Raw genomic sequence first — 25,022 nt, forward strand, 5'->3', positions numbered from 1 at the left:
CAATAAAGATCAGAGTGTATAAGTGAGAGATATTATATCCATTGGTAAAGGGTATTTTAGGGAAATTAAAAGTAAAATCATAAAAGTTTGGTCAATATCATTACTAATGTGGAGGGTCGTTTGAGTCAGGGGTGTTCGTGAGTTGGGTCGAGACATTTATTAGATTCCATCCGATTGTTCGGGTTGTAAAAATTTCAAACCAAAAAACCCTCATGAACTCAAACATTTTGGGTTCCGTTGGTTCAGGTTATTTATTTAATTTTTTTTAGAAAAATAAAAGGTTGGTTCTTACAAATATTTGTTTATTTGTTTTTTATACCATTAATTAAGATTTAAAACGTGGTCGGAGGATTAGGTCAGCACTTACGCTATTTTGAAGCGTGCTCTTTGTTAGATGATTTAAGGCGGGACTCTGATACCATGTTAGATGAACGCAACTCTCCACAATTGTATGATATTGTCCATGCTCCCATAACACTAACATATTTTGGTTCAGTCATTAGCTCATATAATCTTATGAAATTAAGCCTGCCTAGTCTGCCTGTCTAGGACTAGATCTTGGTACCAGTCCATAACGATCAAAGTCGAATCGTGAACCTATTAATGAAGCGAATTCAATGAAGCAACAACTGGTACCATAGAGAAGCGGCCATAAACTGGAGAGTCTTGACCAATTTAAAATAACTGAAGTTTGGGTTGTTCTATCCTTTGAGTATAAGCTCTCATGGCTTTACTTTGGGCTTAATCGAGGATCGACTCCTTTTTTCTTTTTGGAGTCTTTTGTTCGACATTTGAGGATTTATCAATCTATTGACACGACCAAGTTTAGAGCATGACTCTAATACCAAGTTAGATGAACACGACTCTCCACAATGGTATGATATTGTCCACTTTGAGCACGAGCTCTCATGGCTTTAATTTGGGCTTCTCCAAAAGGTCTCATACGAATGGAGAAAGTATTCTTTGTTTATAAAACTATGATAATTCCCTAAATTAGTCGATGTGGGAGTTTCATCATCGAACATGGCGGAATCGGGCAGCTTGACGAGGACATGGTTGTCACGAGTGGCGATGGCAGGCACTTGGGAAATGGTGAGGGTCTGTCCTCCAAGCTTAACGAGAGGCCTGCCGATGTCTTCCAGCATGCGCTTGACCTCATCGAGGTGGCTGCCCTTGAGGGAGTCGGCAGCCAAACCCCAGTTGAGCGGGTCTTGTGTGTATGGGGGATGCTGCATAGGCTCTCTTTTTGCTGCAACTCAAGTGCGGGTGCCATCGCAATTACTTGCACACACTTATCAAGCTTAGAAGGTTAGCTTAGTGTGGTTTGTGGAAGCTGTTTCTTGCTTGAATATATATATATATGTGTAGTTTTGATATTATTTGAGAGGTAAATACGGTTAAATGTAGAATAGATTTCATAGTTTGTTACTAAATCTATGATTTAAGATAATCCAGTGATTTATTGTTACCAAATCTATGATTTACTGTTTGTTACCAAATCTATGATTTATTGTTTGTTACCAAATCTATGATTTACTAGTTTGTTACCAAATCTATGATTTACTTTACCAAATCTATGATTTACTAGTCTGTTACCAAATCTATGATTTACTAGTTTGTTACTGGAGATTTGTTACCAAATCTATGATTTCATGTAGATTTGTTACTAAATCTATGATTTAGAATGTAATCTTCATTATACAATCTATAAATACATGAGGTCGTGACCCTAGGTCATCGTGCCATTCAACCTAACAAATACATCGACTAATAATAATATATATATATACTATAAATACATGAGGTTGTGACCCTAGGTAATCGTGCCATTCAACCTAACAAATACATCGATATATATATATATAATTATTATTATTAGTTCGTGTATTTACTTTTCAAATATATTGATTTATTAGGATTTTTACCATCTTTCAATGAAGTTTATAGTGAGAAATGCAAATTTTAAAATAAATATATTTTTTTAGAAAATAATAAATGGACAAATATTACCTGGTGGGAATTTAGTGATCCTTGTTAGGGAAATTTTGGGAGATGAAGAATAAAATAGGTGTCTGGGATAAGGACGAAAAATCCGTCCTCACCCCACCCTATGGACATATCTGTTGGATGAAAGTCCACGTCCCCTAATTTAGAGAATGATTATGAGTTTATAATGAAGTAATACTCTCTCCATTAGTACGAGATCTTTTGGGAAATCCGAAGCAAAGCTATGAGAACTTATGCTCAAAGTGGACATGTCATTGTGGAGAGTCGTGTTCATCTAACATGGTATCAGAGCCCTAAAGTCGAATGACTCAATGAGTCATTGTGGAGAGTCTGTTCATCTAACATGGTATCAGAGCCCTAAAGTTGAATGACTCAATGAGTTTAGGGTCGACATAAGGAATTTTAAATTTTTTTTCGTCAAAATGGAAAGGTTGTGAAATTACAGAATTACCCCTAAATGGAAGAATGAAATTTTAGTGGGAAAACAAGGGGCAAAATTTCTGTCACGTTCAAACAAAACGGACAGCGGCTGGCGGAGGGACTGTCATCCTCTTGCTCCATTGTTGGATAATTCCCCACTCGGTTAAAGGATAACGGAAATGGAGTGTGGAGGAGAGCCACCGGCGGTCGACCACGACAAATGGCGCCTCTACGAAGCTTACAATGAGCTTCACGGCCTTGCTCAGGAGTTCGACACTCCTTTCGACGCTCCGGCGGTGCTGGTCGTCGGCCATCAGACCGACGGCAAGAGTGCCTTGGTCGAAGCTCTCATGGGCTTCCAATTCAACCACGTCGGCGGTGGTACCAAGACTCGCCGACCTATTACTCTTCACATGAAGTACGACCCTGACTGTGAAGCTCCTATCTGTCATCTTGTCTCCGATGACGATCCCACCGTCGCTCACCAGAAATCTCTCCACGAAATTCAGGTATAGTTGGTTGCTTATGAAGCTTAGTTCCCCCTTCCTCCCGCCGTTTGTAGTGGCCTTTATTTGCGTTGTTTTTCAGGCGTTCATTGAAGCCGAAAACTTGAGGTTGGAGAGTGAATCGAGTCAATTCTCGGCTAAGGAAATAACTATTAGAGTGGAATACAAGTATTGCCCTAATCTTACCATTATTGACACTCCTGGCCTCATTGCTCCTGCCCCAGGTGGAAAGAATCGGGTGTTGCAGGTGAATTCTGTAGCTTCAGATGCATTTCCTTTGTTTTGTGTAATATTTCATTGCCTTGAATTTGATGCTAATGAGTTAATGAGGGGCTTCTGTTCAAGGGCCAAGCTCGTGCTGTTGAGTCATTAGTACGAGCTAAAATGCAGCACAAAGAGTTCATCATACTGTGTCTTGAAGATTGTAGTGACTGGAGTAATGCGACGACACGAAGGGTCGTAATGCAAGTACGCATATATAAACTTATGTACCATTTTGTATTGTTTTTGTGAACAATGTATCCATAGCTTTGCTATTAGATTAATGGAGAAGGACTTGTTTTGTTGAGGATTGTTGAGATATTATCGTCAAAACTAAGTTTGGTTATTTGTCATCAGTTCTTTATTTTGATTTTCATGGAAACCAACCTGTTTTTGTTAGTTGAATGCTTTGCTAAATAGTGGGGATGATATGAAATAACCCAAAATTTCATTGTAGATTGATCCTGAGCTCTCGAGGACTGTGATTGTATCGACCAAACTTGATACCAAGATACCCCAATTTGCTCGTTCTTCAGATGTGGAAGTCTTTCTTTTGCCACCCTCTTGTGCACTTGATGGTATCATATTGGGCGACTCTCCATTTTTCACATCTGTTCCTTCAGGCAGAGTTGGTTCTGGACACGATTCAGTTTATAAAACAAATGATGAATTCAAAGAGGTATCTCGATGCATATTATATTATCTTTACTTTTTTTTTACTAATACATGTTTATGTTGGCTTGTTTACATATTCCATTTTTGTGGTAGAGCGGCAATTTGTTGATGCCATCTGGTTAACTTTATTAATAATGTTTGATAATTAACTAAATATTTAGTTGGTAAGTACCCCTAGTTACATTTCTTATGAACATGTTACTAAACACAATTTGAACAATTGCATAAATTAAAATTTAGTTTCTAAATTTGTTACCAAACATTGAAAACATGAAATACAACTCTATTTTTGTTTTTCAGATCTAAAACCAAATGTACCTTTGGTTTCTTATCTTGAAAAAAAAGAAGAAGATAAGATTTGACATTCATGAGGCGTGCATGAGAATATTTTGTGCTTTCATTCATTAGACTGTGATGAGAAATTTGATAAATTTTTGGAATTCAATAGGCTGTACATTTATTTAGTGTTGGGATTTAGGCATTTGTTGTTGAGGATTGTCGGGAGTGAGTCCTATATTGACTAATTTAGGCAATGATCATGGGTTCATAAGTAAGGAATATATTTCCAATGATATGAGGCCTTTTGGGGAAACCCAAAGCAAAGCCATGAGAGCTTATGCTCAAAGTGGACAATATCATACCACTGTGGAGAGTCGTGATTCCTAACATGGTATCAGAGCCATGCCCTTGACTTAGCCATGTCAATAGAATCCTCAAATGTTGAACAAAGAAGTTGTGAGCCTCGAAGGTGTAGTCAAAAGTGACTCAAGTGTCGAACAAAGGGTGTACTTTGTTCGAGGACTCGAGTGAAGGAGCCGAGCCTTGATTAAGGGGAGGTTGTTTGAGGGCTCCATAGGCCTCGGGGGAGGCTCTATAGTGTACTTTGTTTGAGGGGAGGATTGTTGAGGATTGTTGGGAGGGAGACCCACCTTGACTAATTTAGGGAATGATGATGGGTTCATAAGTAAGGAATACATCTTCATTGGTATGAGGCTTTTTGGGGAAGCCCAAAGCAAAGCCATGAGAGCTTATGCTCAAAGTGGACAATATCATACCATTGTGGAGAGTCGTGATGCCTAACATTTGTATTATTTACTTTGGGAAGTTTTAGTAGTTAATTACATTTCTGATGCAGGCTATAGCTTTGAGAGAGAAGGAAGACGTTACCCTTTTAGAGGAAAAGTTGTGCCGGCCACTGGCTGAGAAAGAAAAAGTGAGAATTGGTGTAAGCAAATTAAGAACGTTCTTAGAAGAACTGCTACAGAAAAGGTAGTTTGTGTTTTTTAATCCTTCCTTCAACTATGTTAGCAGAATGAGTATTCCTTTTTTTATTTACTAATTTATTGAACTAAGTTTTAAAATTATTTTTCTTAAAAATTTATCAGATGATCTAAATATCTTATTAGGTATATGGACAGCGTGCCCTTGATCATTTCACTTCTTGATAAGGAGTACAGGAGCACAACTCGAAAACTGAATGAGATTGATCAAGAACTCAGGTCTTTACTTTTCCTCTTGAATAGTGCAATTTCATGAGAAGCTGCTAGTAGTATACATGTATAGTTAATGTTTTTTAAGTGAAATTTTTTTAAAAGGGCTCCAATCAAGGATGATAATACCTAACGGGTAATTACGAAAGTCCGTACACACTTAAGCCCAAAGGGAGATGTGGAATCTAGCAAGGGACCAAACTTCCACTTCAGATCTCTGGACTCCTCTAAAAAAATATATTGTTCCACTCACTCCAAAGTCTCCATAACAAAGCATAAATGCTGACTATCCAAAAAGCTAACCCTTTTTCTATAGGGCGAATGAAGCAAAGACTCCTTAAGCATGAAGCTACAAACTTCAAGGCGGGCCACGTGCTGAGGCTGAAGGGTCTGAAATAAACAAGTCTAGATTGTCCAAACATAATCACTAAGTGTCCATAACAAAGCATAAATGCTGACTATCCAAAAAGCTAACCCTTTTTCTATAGGGCGAATGAAGCAAAGACTCCTTAAGCATGAAGCTACAAACCTCAAGGCAGGCCACGTGCTGAGGCTGAAGGGTCTGAAATAAACAAGTCTAGATTGTCCAAACATAATCACTAAGTGTCCATAACAAAGCATAAATGCTGACTATCCAAAAAGCTAACCCTTTTTCTATAGGGCGAATGAAGCAAAGACTCCTTAAGCATGAAGCTACAAACCTCAAGGCAGGCCACGTGCTGAGGCTGAAGGGTCTGAAATAAACAAGTCTAGATTGTCCAAACATAATCACTAAGTCCACAAAAGATGATGGAGGTCCTTCGCTACTCTCTTAAAAAGGATACAACATTGTGGTCTAATCAGACAAGGTGACCTTCTTAGAATCCACATTAGGGTGTTAACTTTGTGGTGAAAAACTTGCCAAACAATTTCTTTTTTACCCTTTTGGAATTTCTAACTTCTCACAACAAAGAGAAGATGAAAAGATTGGAGAATGAGGGGTTATCCAAGCAAGAGAAAAAGGAGCCGTACGTGAACATCTCATAAGGACTAGGATTCCAAGTACGTAAATCCCTCCTCATAATAGCTGTGAAATCCTCCAGTAAAGATAAAAGGGCCAAAGTACCTGATGTTTCCCCATCGGATAATGGACGATAGGATCCATGGTTCAAAGAAGGAGAGGAGCCCCTTAAAGAGGAAAAACAAAAGCTACCAAATAGAGTTTCATAGAGGACAAATGATATAAACGAGAATATAGAGCAAAGGGGTCTATCCCTCAACCACATATCCTCTCAATAGTAAGAGTCCACCCCATTCCTACCACGCTCTGGACAGAGAGCAAAAAGAAAGGAAGTTCCTTAGAAATAGCTTTCTAGAAATGTTTGGTTGTGCCTTTCATCGCTCCACTCAAAGGGGTGAGGGCTGTAGTTACTCGCACTAACCTTGTGCCAAAGAGAGCAAGATTTTCACGGGAAATGCCAAAAATATTTAAATAAAAAGGTTTTGATTTGCATCTTAAGATTACCTATGCCTAGCTCCCAAAAGCTCCACGGTCTTAGCCACCACTCTCCAATTCACTAGGTGAGACCCTTTCCTTCACCAACTTCCTCCCACAATTAGTCCTTCATGCTCTTCTCCAAAAATTGAGTTTGAATTTCAGCATGAAAGTTACAAAAATGAGAAAACAATGTGGAATTTTTTTTTTTTTTTTTTTTGGTTAAATATAACAAGTTCACATGAATTAATCCTCTTCAAAGGTAACAAACTACTAAAACCCTCTCCTGGACTCAATCGAACACAATCAGAATGAACTAACTCAATGGAAGACTAGCTTGTTTATTGACTTTGGGATACAAACTCAAACGATGAAACTTAGCAAACTGGCATGACTCACAATCTAAATAAGACAAATGATTAATTGAGGATGAAGACTCTTCAACACGGAAATAAATGGATGAGTCAAATAACAATGTGCTTCAAAAGGATAGAACACTTTGGAGCATGTAACAACTGTAGTTATTAGTGGTTAGAAAATGTAGAGACCTCTAGACTATGTCCTCTACCAATAGTCCTCTTCGTCATAAGATCCTGAAATAAACAAGAAACAGGAAAGAATAAGATACAATAATTAAGATCGCAAGCGAGTTTACTAATAGATATAAAGTTAAAAGTGAACTTTGGTAAATTTAAACTAGAGGTCAATGAAAATTGAGTTGGTAAGAGTGACAGTGCCTGACCCTGTAACAAAAGAGGTAGACTTTTCAAGGTTATCAAGAGTAAAGACAACATGTGCAGGCTGAAACCTTTTACCCTTCCTCAATAATTTCTTGCAATCACTTTTTATGTCTTGACTTATGACAATAGTGATGAACAATATTCCTGAATTTGCTTTCAGTGTACTGGAATTTCCTGTGGACGTGTTTGATATACTCACTTGTCTGTCCAACCAAAGCACTATTAGACTAAGATGGCAAAATCACTTGTTTGGTATTAGACTAAAATGACGAATGTTAGTTTGCCATGCATAAAAGTTAGATCCATTGAGCTTATGTTTGGTAATTGTTCAAAACATCGGAATCATTTCAGACATCACTACTGCTTTCTTTTCAGCCATTAGCTCATAAAACAGACAAATTTATGGTGGAATAGAAAAAGATAGTTATATCACAAGTAAACCTTATACTCCCAAACAAGGTTGCCTTCAAACAACTGCAAACCGAGCACTTTATGCCCGAAACCAACCCACCAATAGAGAGGACACCAGAATAAACAGCTCCACAGAAGATGGTGCAGAAACTAGGAAGGAGAAAGATCGTCTTGTCTCAAGCCTCCATAGGCATAAAAGCTACCCCTGGGCTTGCTATTAATGTGTATCCGAGTATCTTACTACCCTAATTCAGTTCCAAATCCACAATCTTCTTTTATATCCAAATCTTTCTTATGTAAAATTTTATTAAAAAAATCCCTATCAAATGATCGTAAGTTTTCTCAAATCAATGTTAAAAACAATTCCCTTTTGCTTACAACTTTTTTCGTTAGGTACAAGAACTTGCTCATTAAATTTCTCTAATGTTATTATCTTTTTTTTTTTTTTGTATGTAGTAATTTGGATGAAGTAACATTGAAGGAGAAAGGAAGAGCATTTCACGATTTGTTTTTGACCAAGGTCTCTCTTTATCTGGATTTATGTTTTGGCTACATTGATTTTCTATACTATTCAGGGTTGCCACCTTGACTTGATTCTATTCATTAACATTGTTTTTAGTTTGTCTCTTCTTTAGTCATTGATAAGGAAATTGAGGAGGAGTTATTACTTTTTTCACGTTTGTTGCTAGGACACCTAAATCAATTCTACCAAAAATGGCATCTTTCCTCACAAAAAAGAAAAAAGAAAGAAGGAGAAATTGTAAGCAACTGTTGAAACGAATTAAATATTATTTGGATATGGGGATTAGGAGGAACCTGTTTGAAAGAATAATTGAGAACTGGAACAAACCTAGAGATAAAATTCAGGTGGTTCATCTCGGCTCTAATAGAGAATGAGGTGTTTGAACTCTGGAGAGGTCTGGTACTATTACTTGTAAGTTTCCATTGTTGATGTTGGAAAATTGAGATTGTGCAAAGCCTTAATTGGTTTGTTGGTTGATTGAGATTGTGCAAAGCCTTAATTGGTGCAAAGCCTTAATTGGTTTGTTGGTGGATTGAGATTGTGCAAAGCCTTAATTGGTTTGTTGGTTGACTGGATTAGTTTCAAATGGGAGAATTGTTAGGTCAGGGAGGATGATGCTTATTTATGTAAAGCTATATATGATAAATGACATATAAAGTAAATGGTCATATAGTTAACAACTATAGTAAAAGACTATATCGGGTAAAGTTATATATGGTAGATAGTTATATATATAGTAGATGGTTATGTCTATCTTAGTTATATATATAGTAGATGGTTATGTCTATCTTAGTTATATATATAGTAGATGGTTATGTCTATCTTAGTTATATATATAGTAGATGGTTATGTCTATCTTAGTTATATATATAGTAGATGGTTATGTCTATCTTAGTTATATATATAGTAGATGGTTATGTCTATCTTAGTTATATATATAGTAGATGGTTATGTCTATCTTAGTTATATATATAGTAGATGGTTATGTCTATCTTAGTTATATATATAGTAGATGGTTATGTCTATCTTAGTTATATATATAGTAGATGGTTATGTCTATCTTAGTTATATATATAGTAGATGGTTATGTCTATCTTAGTTATATATATAGTAGATGGTTATGTCTATCTTAGTTATATATATAGTAGATGGTTAAATCTGGTAAAGCTATATATATAGTAAACTGAACCATATATATACCCTATCCCCTTAAGCAGTGCTTTGAAGATGTACTTTCTGCATTATTTGTATTCTCTCTTATTGTACATATTTGAAGTCATCAATATAAACCTCAAACCGATATTCCTCCTTGTATTTTCTTTCTCCTATTCTTTGTGTTCATCTAAATCGAGTGTGTGTTGTTGTGCAATCCTAAGTGTAACGGCCCAAGCTCACCGCTAGCAGATATTGTCCTCTTCGGGTTTTCCCCTTCGGGCTTTGCCTCAAGGTTTTTAAAACGCGTTTGCGGAGAGGTTTCCACACCCTTATAAAGAATGCTTCGTTCTGTTAGGATCACATAACAACGCACACAGTCATCTAGATGAACACAAAGAACAGGATAGAGAAAATGCAAGGAGAATATTGGCTAAGGGATTTGTATTGATGATTCCAAGTATGTAAGTAAGAGAGAATATAGAGAATAGAGAAAGTACATTTTCAAAGCTCTACAGTAGATATATATATATATAGTTCAGCTTACTATATATAGCTTTACTAGATATAATCATCTACTATATATAAATATCTACTAATATAGCTTTTACTAGCTATTTACTATTATGACAATTTACTTTATATCATTTACCATATATAGCTTTACTATGTATAACTATCGACTAAGCTATAAATAATCAGCAGACTCCATCACCTAACACGTTCCCCTCTCCAACGCTAGGCCTCCAGTGGGTAAAGGAGCATTCATTATAAGGGTGTGGAAACCTCTCTCTGACAGACACGTTTTAAAACCGTGAGACTAATAGCGATACTTAACGGACTAAAGCGGACAATATTTGTTAGCGGTAGGCTTGAGTTGTTTCAAAAAAAATGTTTTTAATAAAAAAATATAAGAATAAAAAATATATTTTTTAATAAATAAATATCATGTCAGCTTTGTGTTAGTAATTAACGTAAAATGGCAAGACCAAGGGTGAAACAAAATACGAAACTAAAGGATATTTGTCGAGTTTTGAAAACTCAGGTACCCCAATGTAACTTAACCAAACCTCAAAGACTAAAGTGTATTTTTACAATTTTCTTCTCATATATATCAATGAAATTATTTTCATTTAGTTTTTTCTTCTTTTCTTTTATAAATTTGGATTGGAATTAGTTCTTCTCTAAAAAAAAATGAAACTATTTTCAATTTAAAAAAGTTCATAGAGATACTTCTATTTAGTGGATTAAGATTGCTTTATGACCTGGGCTTTTCATCATCATGCAGTTGTCTTTGCTATTAAAAGGAACAGTTGTCGCACCTCCAGATAAATTTGGTAAATTTTAATGATGCTTGAAATTAAAAATTTTGAACATGTAATCCTGGCTTTAACTTTAACTTTTGTGTAAAGAAATGAATTTTACTGCAGAATACATCGTCTCTTTCTCTCCTAATATGATTCCTCCTTTTAGGCATAGGGTCGTCTTGTCCCTATGGTCTCTTCTAGGTTGTTGCTTTTTTTTTGTCTCAAATTCAATTTTCTCTGCTTATAAAAAAAGAACAAATGTCATGCAGGTGAAACACTACAAGATGAAAGAATCAATGGAGGGGCTTTTGTTGGTACCAATGGCCATCAATTTCCCCAGAAACTAATCCCGGTAAATATCCTTCTTTTCAACCAAATTTTCATACTTCCTCATCAAATTGGTTGTCATATTTGGACTTATAAATTTTTGTTTCTGTAGATAAAAGAAAGGACTTGTGAATAGAATATTAGAGGCTAGACTGATATATTAGATAAAAGAAATAACTAAGAGAGTATTACAAAAATGTTTAGATCTAAGATTTCAATATAAAAAAAATATATTATTGTTGAACTTTATAAGAAGAAATCTATTGTCTTTGTGAAAAAGAATGCAGGCATGCGTTTGTATGGTGGTGCACAATATCATCGTGCCATGGCTGAGTTTCGTTTTGTGGTCGGGGGAGTAAAGTGTCCTCCAATTACAAGGGAAGAAATTGTAAATGCATGTGGAGTTGAAGATATACATGATGGAGCAAACTACTCTAGGTACTATTGGTCTTGCCTGGTTATGATCTCCCTAATATCTCTCTCATGTGAATTATTCCTTGTTTATTATAATATTGAATGGCTTTTTCCTTTGCAATTTGAATGAATGATCAGAACGGCTTGTGTTATAGCTGTGGCCAAAGCTCGAGATACCTTTGAACCATATCTTCATCAGGTGATATTTCTGTGTATCTCAATTGCTTTAGTTCTTACATTTGGTTGTCTTTTGTTATCTTTTGTGTCATTGTGATGAAAGATAGTAATTTTCTTTTTCTTTTTATCTTACTGCAGTATCCTTCTCTCATTACTTTAATTCTTGAAGTAGAAAAAGAGCTAAGAGGTTACCTTTTTGTCACATTATGTTGAATCGCATACTTTTAAGTGCATGTCTAAAATATCATTTTTTCTATTGCCGTAGTGTTGCCAAAGTAAATATATTACGCCGAATCATACGTATCTTTTGAATTAGAAAAGAACTCTCATTAAGAGGAATGAAGGACAAATAGAGGTTACTAAAAGAAAAGGTCAGACCAACCAATAATGGCTACCCAAATGCCCAATCATATATTTCATTTTATGCTATCATGATTTCTTTTTCTTTTTTTGGAAAAGGAAAAGTGTGCTAAGTTCATTTGGCGCCATATTTTGTCTGCCTTTCATCTTTGATAAGTAGATTCTTGTTGCCTTAACTTGCACCATACACTTTGAGGCAATGTGTCGAACCAAGATCAATAGAGGTTCCATGAAATTTTACCAAATGAACCTCGACGAACCATGTTGTGATTTAACATTGTGCTCGATTCTTGGGTGATTCTTTCTTGATAAATTTTACCAATTTATTGATTAATTTGTTTTCTGCTACAGATTATGGAAATCTAACATATTTTGTATTCGATGTAGTTGGGCAGTAGATTATTGCACATTCTGAAGAGATTGCTTCCCATATCTGTATACCTTCTTCAGGTTTGAGCTTGTTCCAGGGAATTTTTAGATGGCACTGTCTTTTGTTGTTTTAATATTCTTAGAACCCTTTAAAGTATGAAACAACAAATAATTTTTCACGTTTGAGAAGTCATGATCACCATAACTTGCAATTTTAGCAGAAAGATGGAGAGTATTTAAGTGGTCATCAGGTGTTTCTGAACCGTGTCTCGTCTGCCTTCAACAACTTTGCTGAATCTACTGAGAAGGCATGCCGTGAAAAGTAAGCAACTTGGTTGTTTAAAATTATTTTCATTCTCACATCGTGTTTGTTCATCTGTTCTGTTATTTTTTATTGCATGTACTAAAAATTAAATATTGCAACTAAACACGTTTTTTAGGTTTTAAAGGTTTTCAAATTAAAACCTGTTTCTCTATCAATTCTGCCCATTCTTTTTTAAAACATGAGGTGCTCGAGAGGGAAACAGTCCTCCAAGACTCAAGTATCAAAGGTAAAGACCAAGGATTAGCATTAAGTTAGGAGATATTTGTGTAATTCATGAGTTAGTATCCAAGTTGAGAATGAATGATATATATTACTTAGTTTGAGGGGCACTGTCGAAGGATATTTGTATAATCCTATTAAATAAGGGAAATAGTTGACCTCCCTAATTTATCTGATTGGATTCTTTTAAATTTATTTGGATTTAGTTACTTAGTATGCAGAGATTATTATTTAGATTTTGTTACCTAGTAACAAGAAATCTATTTAGATTTATCTTAATTTGTTACCTATTATCTAGGATTTATTTAGATTACCTATTATCTAGTGAATTTAGATTATCGAGTCAGTTTGTCTCTATAAAAGGGGCATGTAATTCTCTGAAAATAAATCAGAAAAATAAGAAAAACTAGACTTCAACAATTATTATTTATACATGAAAATGTATAAGTGTGAAACACAAATTGAAAAATTCCTAGAGTTCTAGGGAGCTTTGATCTGGCTCCATATCCTCGCCAATCTAAACGCCCTTGCCACGCACCTCGTAATTTCCGATACCATCTGAAAAGAAAAGAAAGATAACATGAACGAGTGTAAAAATACTCAATAAGTCACCCCATTTAATTTAAGGGGCTGAAGCTGTTTTCATACTTAAGATTCTTGATACTTGGTACTTTGTACTGACTAATTATAGACAATGTTTTAAATTGGAATCATAAAAATATTTTGTCTTGGTGTGCAATTAGTCAATCCTTAACTAATTCTTTTATAGTGCTTGTGCGGGTCAGTCCAAGGATTTAGCTTGTGCATGAAGTGAGGTACCTTGTGGTCTATCAATAGTTACTTAAATAATTTTCTAGAAATCATTCTCAACATCATCACCAATTTTAAGCACAAATATAATCAACTTATTCTTTAATTTTTTGTCATCATATCAGTGGAAAAAGTAGTAATGACCTAAATTACCAATTTTTGTTGCAGTGTATATACACTAAATACATAAGTGAACGTTTATGTTTCTAAAGAATATTATAAACAAATTTATTCCTCTAGTTATTTCACGAGGCATAAAGATTCAAGCCTTACAATATCAAACTTATTTAGTATAAGAGGAGAGTTCTTGAGGTTTCTGACATAAGTTTTCTACTTTGTCACTATAGCGTTGAATGAGGTGAGGAAAGTCTAGATTTGCGAGCCTTTGAATAACTAGGCTACATAAATGTGTTAATGAACGATTTACCATATTCTACATGATTTCTATTATGCCATGTTGTTTGTACATACTGAAGTTGTTCTTGTTCTTGTTGCAGATGCATGGAAGATTTAGTGAGCACTACCCGCTATGTCTCATGGTCGCTTCATAATAAGGTCAATAATGAAAAAATTGAAATGGTTTTAATACTCCCGGATTCATTAACTTTGCATCACACTTTACTGTGTCTCTACATATTCTTTTGAAGATAATGATTATTTTGTATGGCATGTTTTCAAGCTCAGGCTTTTTCCTAATTGAGCTCAGTTATCTGTGTTGCATTTGCTGTTTCTTGTCATTTAAGTTGCATTATTAGTCTCATCTCTCTTTCTGTTCAATTCTATAGAATCGATCTGGACTACGTCACTTCCTAGACTCATTTTGCGGAAGTGATCAGCCGATTATGGGAGGAAATTTGGGATCTGGTGGCCTTTCCCAAGATTCGACTTTTCGATCTCTTAGCAATGAGCGGCAAGACAATAAGCCTAGGCCAGATGTAAAGCTCAGTCAATTGGCTTCAGGGGTTGACTCCAGCTCTTGTATTCAGGGAACAGAAGCAAGGCTGGTTGATCTTTTAGATTGTACGCTTTGGAACAGAAGGCTTGCTCCTTCATCTGAAAGAATTGTTCATGCTCTGGTACAGCAAATTTTTCATGGCATTAGAGAATATTTCTTGGCTTCTGCAGAACTAAAGGTTTGATCTTCTCCTCATCCTCCTTTCTTGCTGCATTCAATAGATCTAAATGCAACTTCTTCTGCATTTTTCTTCAGACATTAGATTCATTAGTTCAGGTTAGTCTATTATGAGAATAATGTCTTAAATAGCTGCTTATAAATTTTCTTCTATTCATAGTAATTCAGGATCAAACGAGTCCCCTAATCTGTATGCTGTTTGATCTTTTTTCTTATTCATGAATGTTCATCACTATTTTCCAAGTCTTAGGAACTACTGGTATGTAGTTTATTTTCCAAGTCTATTTTAGGAGGTCTGATTAATCTGCGTAGCCTTCATAGCTACCGATCTTCCAATAGTTGAAGTTCTTTCGAATATTGGACTGTGAAGTTTTTTTTGTTAGCATATCTACTAGTTGAAGTTGTGAGGGCACAAAACTAATGCACACTATCCCCATCTCTAATTTCTCCTTGATAAAATGTTGATCAATTTCAGTATGCTTTGTCTTATCACGTTGATAAGATTGTATGCAATATTGATAGTTGATTTGTTGTCGTAGTACAACTTTAGAGAACCTTCTCCCTTAATCTGTAAGTCATCGAGGATTATCTTCAACCATAAGAGTTCACATAACCCTTGTTCAATAGCTTGAAATTGTTAGTATATTTATTCCTCAGCTTGAGGGGAGTGTTGAAGGAATGATCTTGATTTAAGAAATATTTGTGTAATAAGTAGTTGACCTTCCTAATTTAGATTCATTGTTACCTAGTATCGTAGTTGATTTGGTGGCTTTGTGCTGAAAAGCAAAGAGCATAACCGTTTCCAAGCTCTTCACTTTGCTCTTTTCTTTTTCAGTTCAACTGTTTTCTTCTAATGCCAGTAGTGGACAAGTTGCCAGTGCTCCTTCGCGAGGACTTGGAGTCGGCTTTTGAAAGCGAATTGGATACTGTTTTTGACATTACAAACTTGGTACACTCCTTGAGCCAACGAAAGCGTGATGCCGAAGTTGAACTAAGAAGGGTACTTCTTCTCTCTCTATTTCTCTGTTTTTCTCTCTCTCTACTAATAGTTTAAACTGTATCCGACATGAATTTTGTCTTCTCCCAGATTAAGAAACTTAAGGAGAAGTTTAGAGTGGTTCATCAGCAGCTCATATTGCAACAATCCAAGCCTGACATAAAAACTGGAGAATCTGATACAAAATAAAGTTAAATCATCGAAAAATGGCGCCATTCGGTATGATAATTTCTGTCAATTTTTAGCAATTGTCGCCGCTTCTAGTATGATCATTTCTGTCATCTTTTAGCAATTGTTGAGAAGATTTGGGAGTAGCATGTGGGTCACTTTTGTTGTAGCTAAGCATATTTTATTATGATATAGATCAACAAGTATTCTGCAGGCACTCTCTGAATATTGTGAAATCTTTCCTGTTAATGTGTATGGATTATTAGCCTAATTGTGAAGTTTTTGTCATAAGATTATATGGAAAACAAGCTAGGAGAAGGCTTCAAACTCCAATGGGAGGTAAAGTTAACACTTTCCATATTTATTTTTATTAAAAATTGTGGTTATTATGAGCTTTCTTGTGGCTTTTTGTTGGTATTGGTTTCTTTTAGTCATGTTTGAAAATAGATATACGTTTTAGTTGGGATTTGAGCATTTTATTGGTAAGTTTGTTCATTTGTTTTACCTACTTGATTTTGTGGCAAGGTTCAATGTGTATTCGTGATTGCTTTCGGACGTTTTTGTGGCATGATTATAAGAATTTTGTTAGTAGAGTTTTTTTTGTAATTTATTATTGGGTTCGGGTAAAATACATTTTTGGTCTTGGAATTGGGTGATGATGGGTAGTGGTATGTGTTGGAATTCTGTAGGATGCTTTTGCAGTCTTATGAATCCTGCGCTGAGTAGTTAGTCGAGCTTTTTTTTGCAATTTCGCAAGGCTACCATCATTCTTGGCTAGCGGCTTGACCCTTGGTAGCAACTCGATCTCATGATTTATACCTCTACGCAGAGGTAGTGTCGTCGGTAAGCTCTCCGGCATGATGCCGTGATACCTTTCTAATACCTCGTGTATCTCCCTGGGTATTGGTTTCGACGAATTCTCCCCCTAGATTACGGGGATGGGTATGAAGCTGGGCTTGTTGTGAGTTAGGCACCGTTTGAGTTGGAGCGTTAGATATCATCTTTACCCCTTCAAGTTGCTTGATTTTTGTTTGGACAACTGAGGGATTGGTCCCGTGATGACTAAGCATTTGGCCAAGGGCATAGGTATGATCTTATGTTCGACTAAGAATTCCATTCTAGGTACCATGTCAAAATCATAGATCTTGACGATCATAAAGTCGATCTAACGACTCCATGTCCCCTATTTAATGACGGCCCTCTTAGCTACACCTAGGATGGGTAAGGTTGCCGAATTGACAGTTGAAAAACTGGCTTTGTGGTTAACCCACGCCTCGACATACATAAGCCCTCTATCGAACTTGATGACATGCATATGAGGGCTGTCATTACTCTCAGATGGGGTAGTCCCTATCTCAAGGGTACCAGAATAAGGTTCAGATTTTGTCTCCAAGGTTGCCTTGAATGCCTGAAGGGCTGCTTTACTAGGGCAATCGTACGCTCTAAGGGCCCCCTTACATATGAAACAGGTTGGGGGAGGTCGGTTATACTAGTTTTGATAGGGCCCTCTCCATGAGTTCTCTTATCTTTGTTGGGAGGGTCTATGGTCTCCACTTCTCGTTCCTGTTCTCTCGCCTCCTCCACTCTTAGGAGAGTTGGATTGGTAGTTCTTGCTTCCCCGCTCAAAGAGGATTGATTTAGCCTTACATCATGAGACTGTTCAGTGCTTAGGTTTTACATCATGAGACTGTTCAGTGCTTGGGTTTAACAGTTGTTCTGCCGCAATATAGGCTGATTCAGTGCTTGGGTTTAACAGTTGTTCTGCCGCAATATAGGCTATGAAAAGTTCTTGAACTAGTTGCTCGTATAGCTTGGATTTTGCCCAGGGCTTCAATCCCTCGACAAAATAGAAGATTTTATCTTTTTTGGACATGTCGCAAATACCCAACATCAACACTGAAAATTGTTTGACATATTCTTGAATGTTTCCTTATTTGTTTTAGTTCTCTTAGTTTTTTCCTGGTGAGGATCTTACATTCTCCAAAAAGAATTGGTAACATAGTTCTTGTTTCAACATTTCCCACATGTCTACGGTGCACCGACCATGTATGATGTTCTCGTATTTCGACCTCCACCACAATTTTGCATCCTCAGCTAGGTGTTATGGCTAGCGTGACTTTGGCTTCCTCTGGCACCATGTTTGTTGCTTGAAAGTATTGTTTGAGGTAGAAGATAAAATTCTTTAGGGTTTTGGCATCTTGAACCCCCACAGAAGGGTTTGGGTTCCGACATCTTTCCCTTATAAAACTGCATTGACCCTCATGTAGGGGCATGGTTCCCCACCGCTCTCGTAGTTAGGTTCAATCTAGTACCCAAATCGGTCATTTCGGCGCTACCCATGAGACAAGTGTTTTCTTGACGTCTTCAGAAAGTTCCGACCACATGGATGAATCCTTTCTGGGAGTCATTTCGGCGCTAATCTTCGTGGTTTTTTCTTCAAGGTTTTCCACCTTATGTATCAGTTGTTGAATGGGCACCCCATGCACACGACTAGAAATTGCATTGATCGTGTCAATCTTGACGGCTAGTTCCTTGACATGTTCGTCCAAGTACTATATATTGTCAGGGACTTCTTGCAAGTATTGCATTTGCTCTTCAATATCGACCAGTCGGTCAACATGACTTGCTTAATTTCTTGGTCATGGACATGAAGAAATGTTGTTTGGAGCCAATTAGCCTCTAATACCAACTATCACAATCACACCCTCTCGAGTGTAGAGAGATTTTCAAAAGAGCGTTTAAAAGCAAGATTGAAAGAAATGTTGAAAACATTGTTATAGGCTCTAAGCGAAAATTGCAACACAACTACTTAGATAACACATAACTCTGAATAAGAAGAATTGATTCGTATAATAATAATGAAAACAACTTTTGTTTGACTTTGACTTGTGTAATAACAAAGGTGCTAATTGGACTAACTTGTTTATGTCATTTAGGNAAAAAAAAAAAAAAAAAAAAAAAAAAAAAAAAAAAAAAAAAAAAAAAAAAAAAAGTGATCACTAATTTTTTTTTTTTTTGGTCATATTTTTCTTAGATTTAGAAATTATGTTATCAAATGTATGATTAATTTGATATTTTGTTTACTACCAATGATTTGATCAACAAATAATAGTTTATATCCAAATTGTTCAAACTCCAATTTCTAATATATGAGTGAATCAACACCCATTAATAAATTATTAAAAAATACAATGTGTACATTAAGAAGTTTCTTTAAAACGACTTTTTTAAAAGAATAATAAATGGAAAAAAAAATCGGCGAGAACCTGATCTCCACCAATTCTTTATAACGAATCTCTGTCTCAATCCACGCAAAAATAAATGGAGAATGAAATAGGTAACGGGAATGTGTACATTAAGTTTTTTTTTGGTGGGTGGAGCAATAATCAAAACCAATTAAAACTACTTTCCAAACATTAAACAATAAAAATACCCAAAACTCTTAAATAAATGGACACCACACCCAATAAAATACCAAACTTCTAATTAGGCAACTAAATTATCAAAACTATATTTTGTATTATATTATTTATTAACTTGCCAAATTTTAAGAATTATAAATTAAATTAAATTTATTATTATTTAAAAAAAAAAAAAACTCTAATTAATAACCTTTTAGGGTTTTTTTTTTTTTTTTTTTTTTAAAGATGATTTACATTTTTAACCAAAATTCAATTTTTAAAAAAAAATAGAGATGTGAGTTTTTGCTATATTTCTGTTCTGTTACCTAAAATTAAATGAAAATAAAAAACACATCTAGATATGATCATTTAGGTTAAGAATAAAGAATTTTTATTTAAATGAAAAATAGACAAGAGAGTGGAAAAGATTTTTCCTCCTTATCTAAATGGGAGTCGGAGCCCAGCCCCGTAGAAACCCACCTAGAATCGAACAATGGCGGAGAAACCCACTTGAAGTTCTAAAATTATATTTTATTTTATTTATTTATTTTTTTTGTGAGAAAATATATTGAAAAATGAAAATTATTTTCAAATGTGGAGAACTCATCCCGCAATTTATCTCGAAAAACAAATTTATATTTTATATGAATGAAGATTGAAATAAGAAGCAAGAATAGGGACGGAAAAGACTTCTTAGTCCCTGCCACCAGGTGGACATCTCTACTGCCTCAACAATATTGTTCATAGTCCCCGTCCGGTTCGATAGACATCTTTATGCACAGCCTCGACAAAATTGAAACTATAGTTCTTTTTGGCAAAGTTGAATCCTCTTCCACATGCATTGTTGTACATTATAGTAAATAGATAATCAGAGTAATAAGTGATGAACACCCTCTCATCATACAAACTCAACTGAAACTTGTCATCATTGACAAGATAAGATCTCTACTACACCTATTTTTTATGAACTAAATCAGACATTTAAACACATAAAAACCTCACTTGGTGGTATCATCGCCTCTACCAATCATATCATGACTGTCCAGAAAGCATCTCTACTACTTTTACCTATGCGTCACTTTGCTGCTGAGTTTGTTGTTGCTGCTGCTGCTGAGCTTGAGTATGCGGCCACGGCATGAAAGGTATCGGTGGTCGGGGCTGTTGAGCTGTGGCACTGTACATGTTCGCTTGATCTAATTGCTTCCCCATGATCATCCCTGTAGCACTCACTGGATGTTGTGATGGAACATAGTAATAAGGAAGATCGGCCGGGGAACCAACTACAGGAATAGAAGCTTTCGTGATTCCGAGACCTTCCTCTTTCAGTTCATCTCTAGGAATAATATCAACCAAGAAATCGAAGACATCGGTCCTCGATATTGCAGCTGCAATATCGTTCTTCTGTAAAGTTCTCCTTTTGTTCTCTTCTGTATGAATCCAGGATCGCAGAGTCAACTCCAAGATGAACATTTCACACGCCTTTGCAAATATAACTGGTGCTTCAGCTGAAATCATTCGAACGTCTTCATCCGCTTTCATTATTTTCTTGATTCGAGCAAGGGGGAGACTGTGGTTCTTGAAGTCAGTTGTTTGTTCAATCTCTTGCATTTGGTTTGCCCAAAACACTTGGAGCTGTTGTTGCTGTTGTTGCTGCTGCTGCTGGTGGAAGTGCTGAGCCTGCTGAAAGGCAAGCTGGTGTGGAGAGTTGGAGAAACTGGATGGTTGCTGAGTCGGGGGAATCGTAATAGCAGGCGTTCCGGACGCCCCCATTGGAGCTGTTTGGTAAGGATTAGAATATGGTAATTGTCCTGCACCAACACCGCCTGCAGCCTGCTGGGATTGTTGCTGATGCTGAGAACGCTCTGATTGATCCATGGCTCACAATAAGTAGTATATTTTGCACACTGCTGATCAGAACAGAAAATACTTTCAACAATAAGAACACTAACCCAATTGCAAAGAACAAGCCCAGGCGTTCTAAATCAACAATCAGCATCTCAAGGGGGAAATTATTCATGTTCTTAACAAAAGAGTTCGTTTTCTTTCTTCCTATTTTCCCGTTTATCAAATAAATTTATTTTAAACTAAAAATCTTAGACAACAAGAAACAAAAAACACAGAACATTTTTGTTTCCACTCAATGAAAAGCAAGTCAAAACCCATTTGAGTTCTTCTTTCCCAAGAAAAAAGAGGGAAGAAAAAGAGAAACAAAAAAGAAGAAAAGAGAATATTGGTAAAAAGCCCAATCAAAAGTAACCAGTTCAACATTTTTCCCATCCTTTAAGAACCTTCATAGCTTTGATCAAGTTGGAGAACAAGGGGGATTCTACACCCAAAGCCTTGGATTACACTAAAAGCAGCATCAATCTATTAAGTAATAAGAAAAAGAAGAAGAACCCAATCTTCAAACAGAGTTCAGTAAAGCAATTAAAGAGCAAGTACAGCCTAGACTCTCACATATCCACTCATTAAAGAACTGGCTCAAGCCAACAAAAAAAAAAGGATAATAATTAGGAGTGAAATGGATAGTAATTATTATGAGAAAAAGGAGCCTTAAAAAAGTGGCATCTAATCACAGAACAAGATAATAGAAATCATAAGTTCTCCAATCTGTTCTAACTTCAAACTCAATCAATTCCTATGAACTCTTGATCTTCCTGGATCTCCAACAGAACTCCCAATCGAATACAGGAATTCATTTACAGAGTTTCGATCAAACAAATCATGGATTTGGATATCAGTTTCAAATCAGTCAGATGGTGGTAAAAAGCAGAAAATCAAGACAATCCAAATAGCTTCCAGAAACGTTAATATCTTACAATCCACACCATCTTCTCAAATAAGAACCAAGCTAAAGAGTTACATATGAACAATAAACATGTAATGAAAAGCCTCATGCAATTTTCAATTACTGTCATCTCATGCAGCAGAGAGAAAGAAAGAAAACCGCAGAAAATCAAAACCAAAACAGTTGAAAACAATCCATAGCCATCATCGAAAACACGAATTAAAGAACAAAAGAAGAAGATGACCTCTGACTTTCAAACAAGTACTCCGGCAAAGCTCATCAGTAGCAGAGCAGAAACCCTAAGAGAAAAAACAGAGAAAACAATGGAGAGAGAGAGAGAGAGAGAGAAGGCTTCAACGGAGGTCTTGAAGGAGAGAGAGAGAGAGAGAGTATAAAGGCGAAACGTGTCGAGGAGTGAGAGCGATGGCGGAGGACAAGTGGCGGAGAGAGAGTGGCGGAGAGAAGGAGAATGGTGGAAGGGGACGCTCGCAGTTCTCCAATTTGCAGTTCCAATGTTGTGCTCTGAATGGGCCTTTTTAACTTTTAAATTTGTTTGGTCCAAATGGAAGAAATGGGCCTTTGCGTGCCTCATACGTCAAACCCCTCTCTCTTTCTCTCTCCCGGGACGGAGACGATCGTCTACTAGTGGAAGGCTTGGTCGGTTAGTTTTCATTTTGAATTTTACACCGAATCTAGCTCGAACCGTTGTGCTCGGTTTGTTCAAATATGAAACCGAAGGTTCATTTTACTTGAAATTGATTGGTTCAATTCACTGTACTTCTGTTACTCTCGAGTTTAGCAAGTTTTTCTTTTATGATATTGGAGGAAGAAATGACTATATACACGCCCGAGTTCTAAGAATGTCCAAAAAATATTAATGAAATATGACTAAATCGAGATTCATGTTCAAACTCAGTTGACGACTTTTACCGTTTTACCCTTGGTGTTATTACCACGTTCGTCCTATGTTTTTGTGGGAGAATGAGATGGACCTTTTACTTTTTTTATAACGCGATGCGGTCACAGTAATAAAAGATCATGTAACGGCCCAGATCCACTGCTAGCAGATATTGTCCTCTTTGAGCTTTCCCTTTCGGACTTCTCTCAAGGTTTTAAAACGCGTCTACTAAGGGAAGGTTTCCACACCCTTACAAAAGGTGTTTTGTTCTCCTCCAACCAATGTGGGACATCACAATCCATCCCCTTCGGGGCCGAGCGTCCTCGCTGGCACTCGTTTCTTTCTCCAATCGATGTGAGACCCCCTCCAAATCCACCCCATTTGGGGCCAGCGTCCTTACTGGCACACCGCCTCATGTCTACCCCCCTTCAGGGAACAGCGAGAAGGCTGACACGTTGTCTGGTGTTCAGCTCTGATACTATTTGTAACGGCCCAGATCCACAATGAGTAGATATTGTTCTCTTTGGAGTTTCCCTTTCCAACTTCCCTCAAGACTTTAAAACGCGTCTACTAGGGAAGGTTTCCACACCCTTATAAGGGGTGTTTTATTCTCCCCAACCAATGTGGGACATCACAGATCATGTCCCTCAAGGTCGAATCGGTAAGTTGGAACATTTTCAAACACGAACCAGCAAGGATTAGACTCTTTTCATGTTATGTGGAAAATGAATGCATGAATGAACCACGTGCACGAAAGTGATGTAGATCATGAAGAAATCAGAACAACTTGAAACCAAAATGTTAAGTTTTAGGTCTCACCATAGTCGTATTAGTCTAAATCATGATAGCATCTGCATATATCTTCTAACCCGACATTAGAGTCATTTACTATCGGCCATTTAAAAAAAAAAAAAAAAAAAGAGTTTTATATTTCATGCATACAGATAATTGTCTTAAGTTTCCAGATAGGAACACAGTCCCATAATGTTTAAAAATAACATTTTTTTAGTATGCAAACATTCTATACATATGTAACATTTTAAAATAAAAACGGTAGTCATACGAAAAATTTGGTTGAACCATACCGGTCCAACTTGTCTGACTGCACCGATGTTTGCAGGGTCAAACCAGTTGACTGCAACAAACCCTCACGTTCAAAACACGACCATGGTGTTCCTTTTAGCAGATATCCTTCTTCCTCTTTCTGTGAAATCAAACTTTCTCGAATTTGTTCAAACTGAGAACGAATTGGTCTTACTAACGACTAAATCTTAGTACTACTATTGAGGATTAAGGTGCAATGATCCAACGACGAGGAAAACGATGAAAAAAAACAGTGAAGCTCAAACGATAGCACGATGATCAATCACACAAAAGAGATGAGTTGAGACCATGAAAGGTCGACACGATGGAGCTACTTCATTAAGCCAAGCACGAGCACTCGAGCCAACACTCGAATGGACACCAACCTTTTTTCTATGACGAAGTAGCTGATGCAAGAACAACATCGATAACACAATCAGCCACCAAAACTCGACTTTTTCTAAACCATGATCTCAATTACACATGAGACGAAATAAATGACTGAAGAAAAATAATTAACGAATCACATCTAATGAATCTTAGACCTAATATTACATGCGTCGTTTATTTGACGAATATAATGTTATC

At 36.4% G+C, this 25,022-nt stretch overlaps 2 protein-coding genes and 1 long non-coding RNA gene across 5 annotated transcripts; 1 reads left to right on the top strand and 2 right to left on the bottom strand.

Moving 5' to 3' along the window:
- Positions 1-2,510: 2,510 nt before the first annotated feature.
- On the top strand, positions 2,511-16,609 carry LOC111792147 (dynamin-like protein ARC5). Of its 2 annotated transcripts, none has more exons than XM_023673480.1 (17): positions 2,511-2,936; positions 3,016-3,180; positions 3,279-3,401; positions 3,652-3,873; positions 5,005-5,138; positions 5,276-5,368; positions 8,441-8,504; positions 10,948-10,996; positions 11,236-11,318; positions 11,574-11,731; positions 11,846-11,906; positions 12,632-12,694; positions 12,832-12,935; positions 14,465-14,522; positions 14,753-15,100; positions 15,935-16,099; positions 16,187-16,609. In XM_023673480.1, exons 1-17 carry the CDS (start codon positions 2,607-2,609, stop codon positions 16,283-16,285), a joined length of 2,319 nt encoding a protein of 772 aa, XP_023529248.1. In that variant the 5' UTR covers positions 2,511-2,606; the 3' UTR covers positions 16,286-16,609. The 2 variants fall into 2 exon arrangements, with proteins under 2 accessions (XP_023529248.1, XP_023529249.1); XM_023673481.1 differs by having other exon boundaries at positions 2,512-2,936; positions 12,835-12,935.
- A 258-nt stretch (positions 16,610-16,867) lies between these two features.
- On the bottom strand, positions 16,868-19,107 carry LOC111792148. The gene is made up of 2 exons (XR_002814747.1): positions 18,883-19,107; positions 16,868-18,816 (listed from the first exon to the last, which is right to left on the bottom strand). It is a non-coding gene; the product is annotated as an uncharacterized LOC111792148 (long non-coding RNA).
- Positions 19,108-20,455: 1,348 nt separating this feature from the next.
- Positions 20,456-22,877, bottom strand: LOC111792149 (nuclear transcription factor Y subunit C-2-like). Of its 2 annotated transcripts, none has more exons than XM_023673483.1 (2): positions 22,698-22,877; positions 20,456-21,572 (listed from the first exon to the last, which is right to left on the bottom strand). In XM_023673483.1, the coding sequence occupies exon 2, from the start codon at positions 21,538-21,540 to the stop codon at positions 20,734-20,736; it is 807 nt and encodes a 268-aa protein (XP_023529251.1). In that variant the 5' UTR covers positions 21,541-21,572; positions 22,698-22,877; the 3' UTR covers positions 20,456-20,733. The 2 variants fall into 2 exon arrangements, with proteins under 2 accessions (XP_023529251.1, XP_023529250.1); XM_023673482.1 differs by having other exon boundaries at positions 20,456-21,569; positions 22,698-22,835.
- Positions 22,878-25,022: the final 2,145 nt, after the last annotated feature.

This window comes from Cucurbita pepo, chromosome LG04, assembly GCF_002806865.2.
Source record: "Cucurbita pepo subsp. pepo cultivar mu-cu-16 chromosome LG04, ASM280686v2, whole genome shotgun sequence".
Taxonomy (NCBI): domain Eukaryota; kingdom Viridiplantae; phylum Streptophyta; class Magnoliopsida; order Cucurbitales; family Cucurbitaceae; genus Cucurbita; species Cucurbita pepo.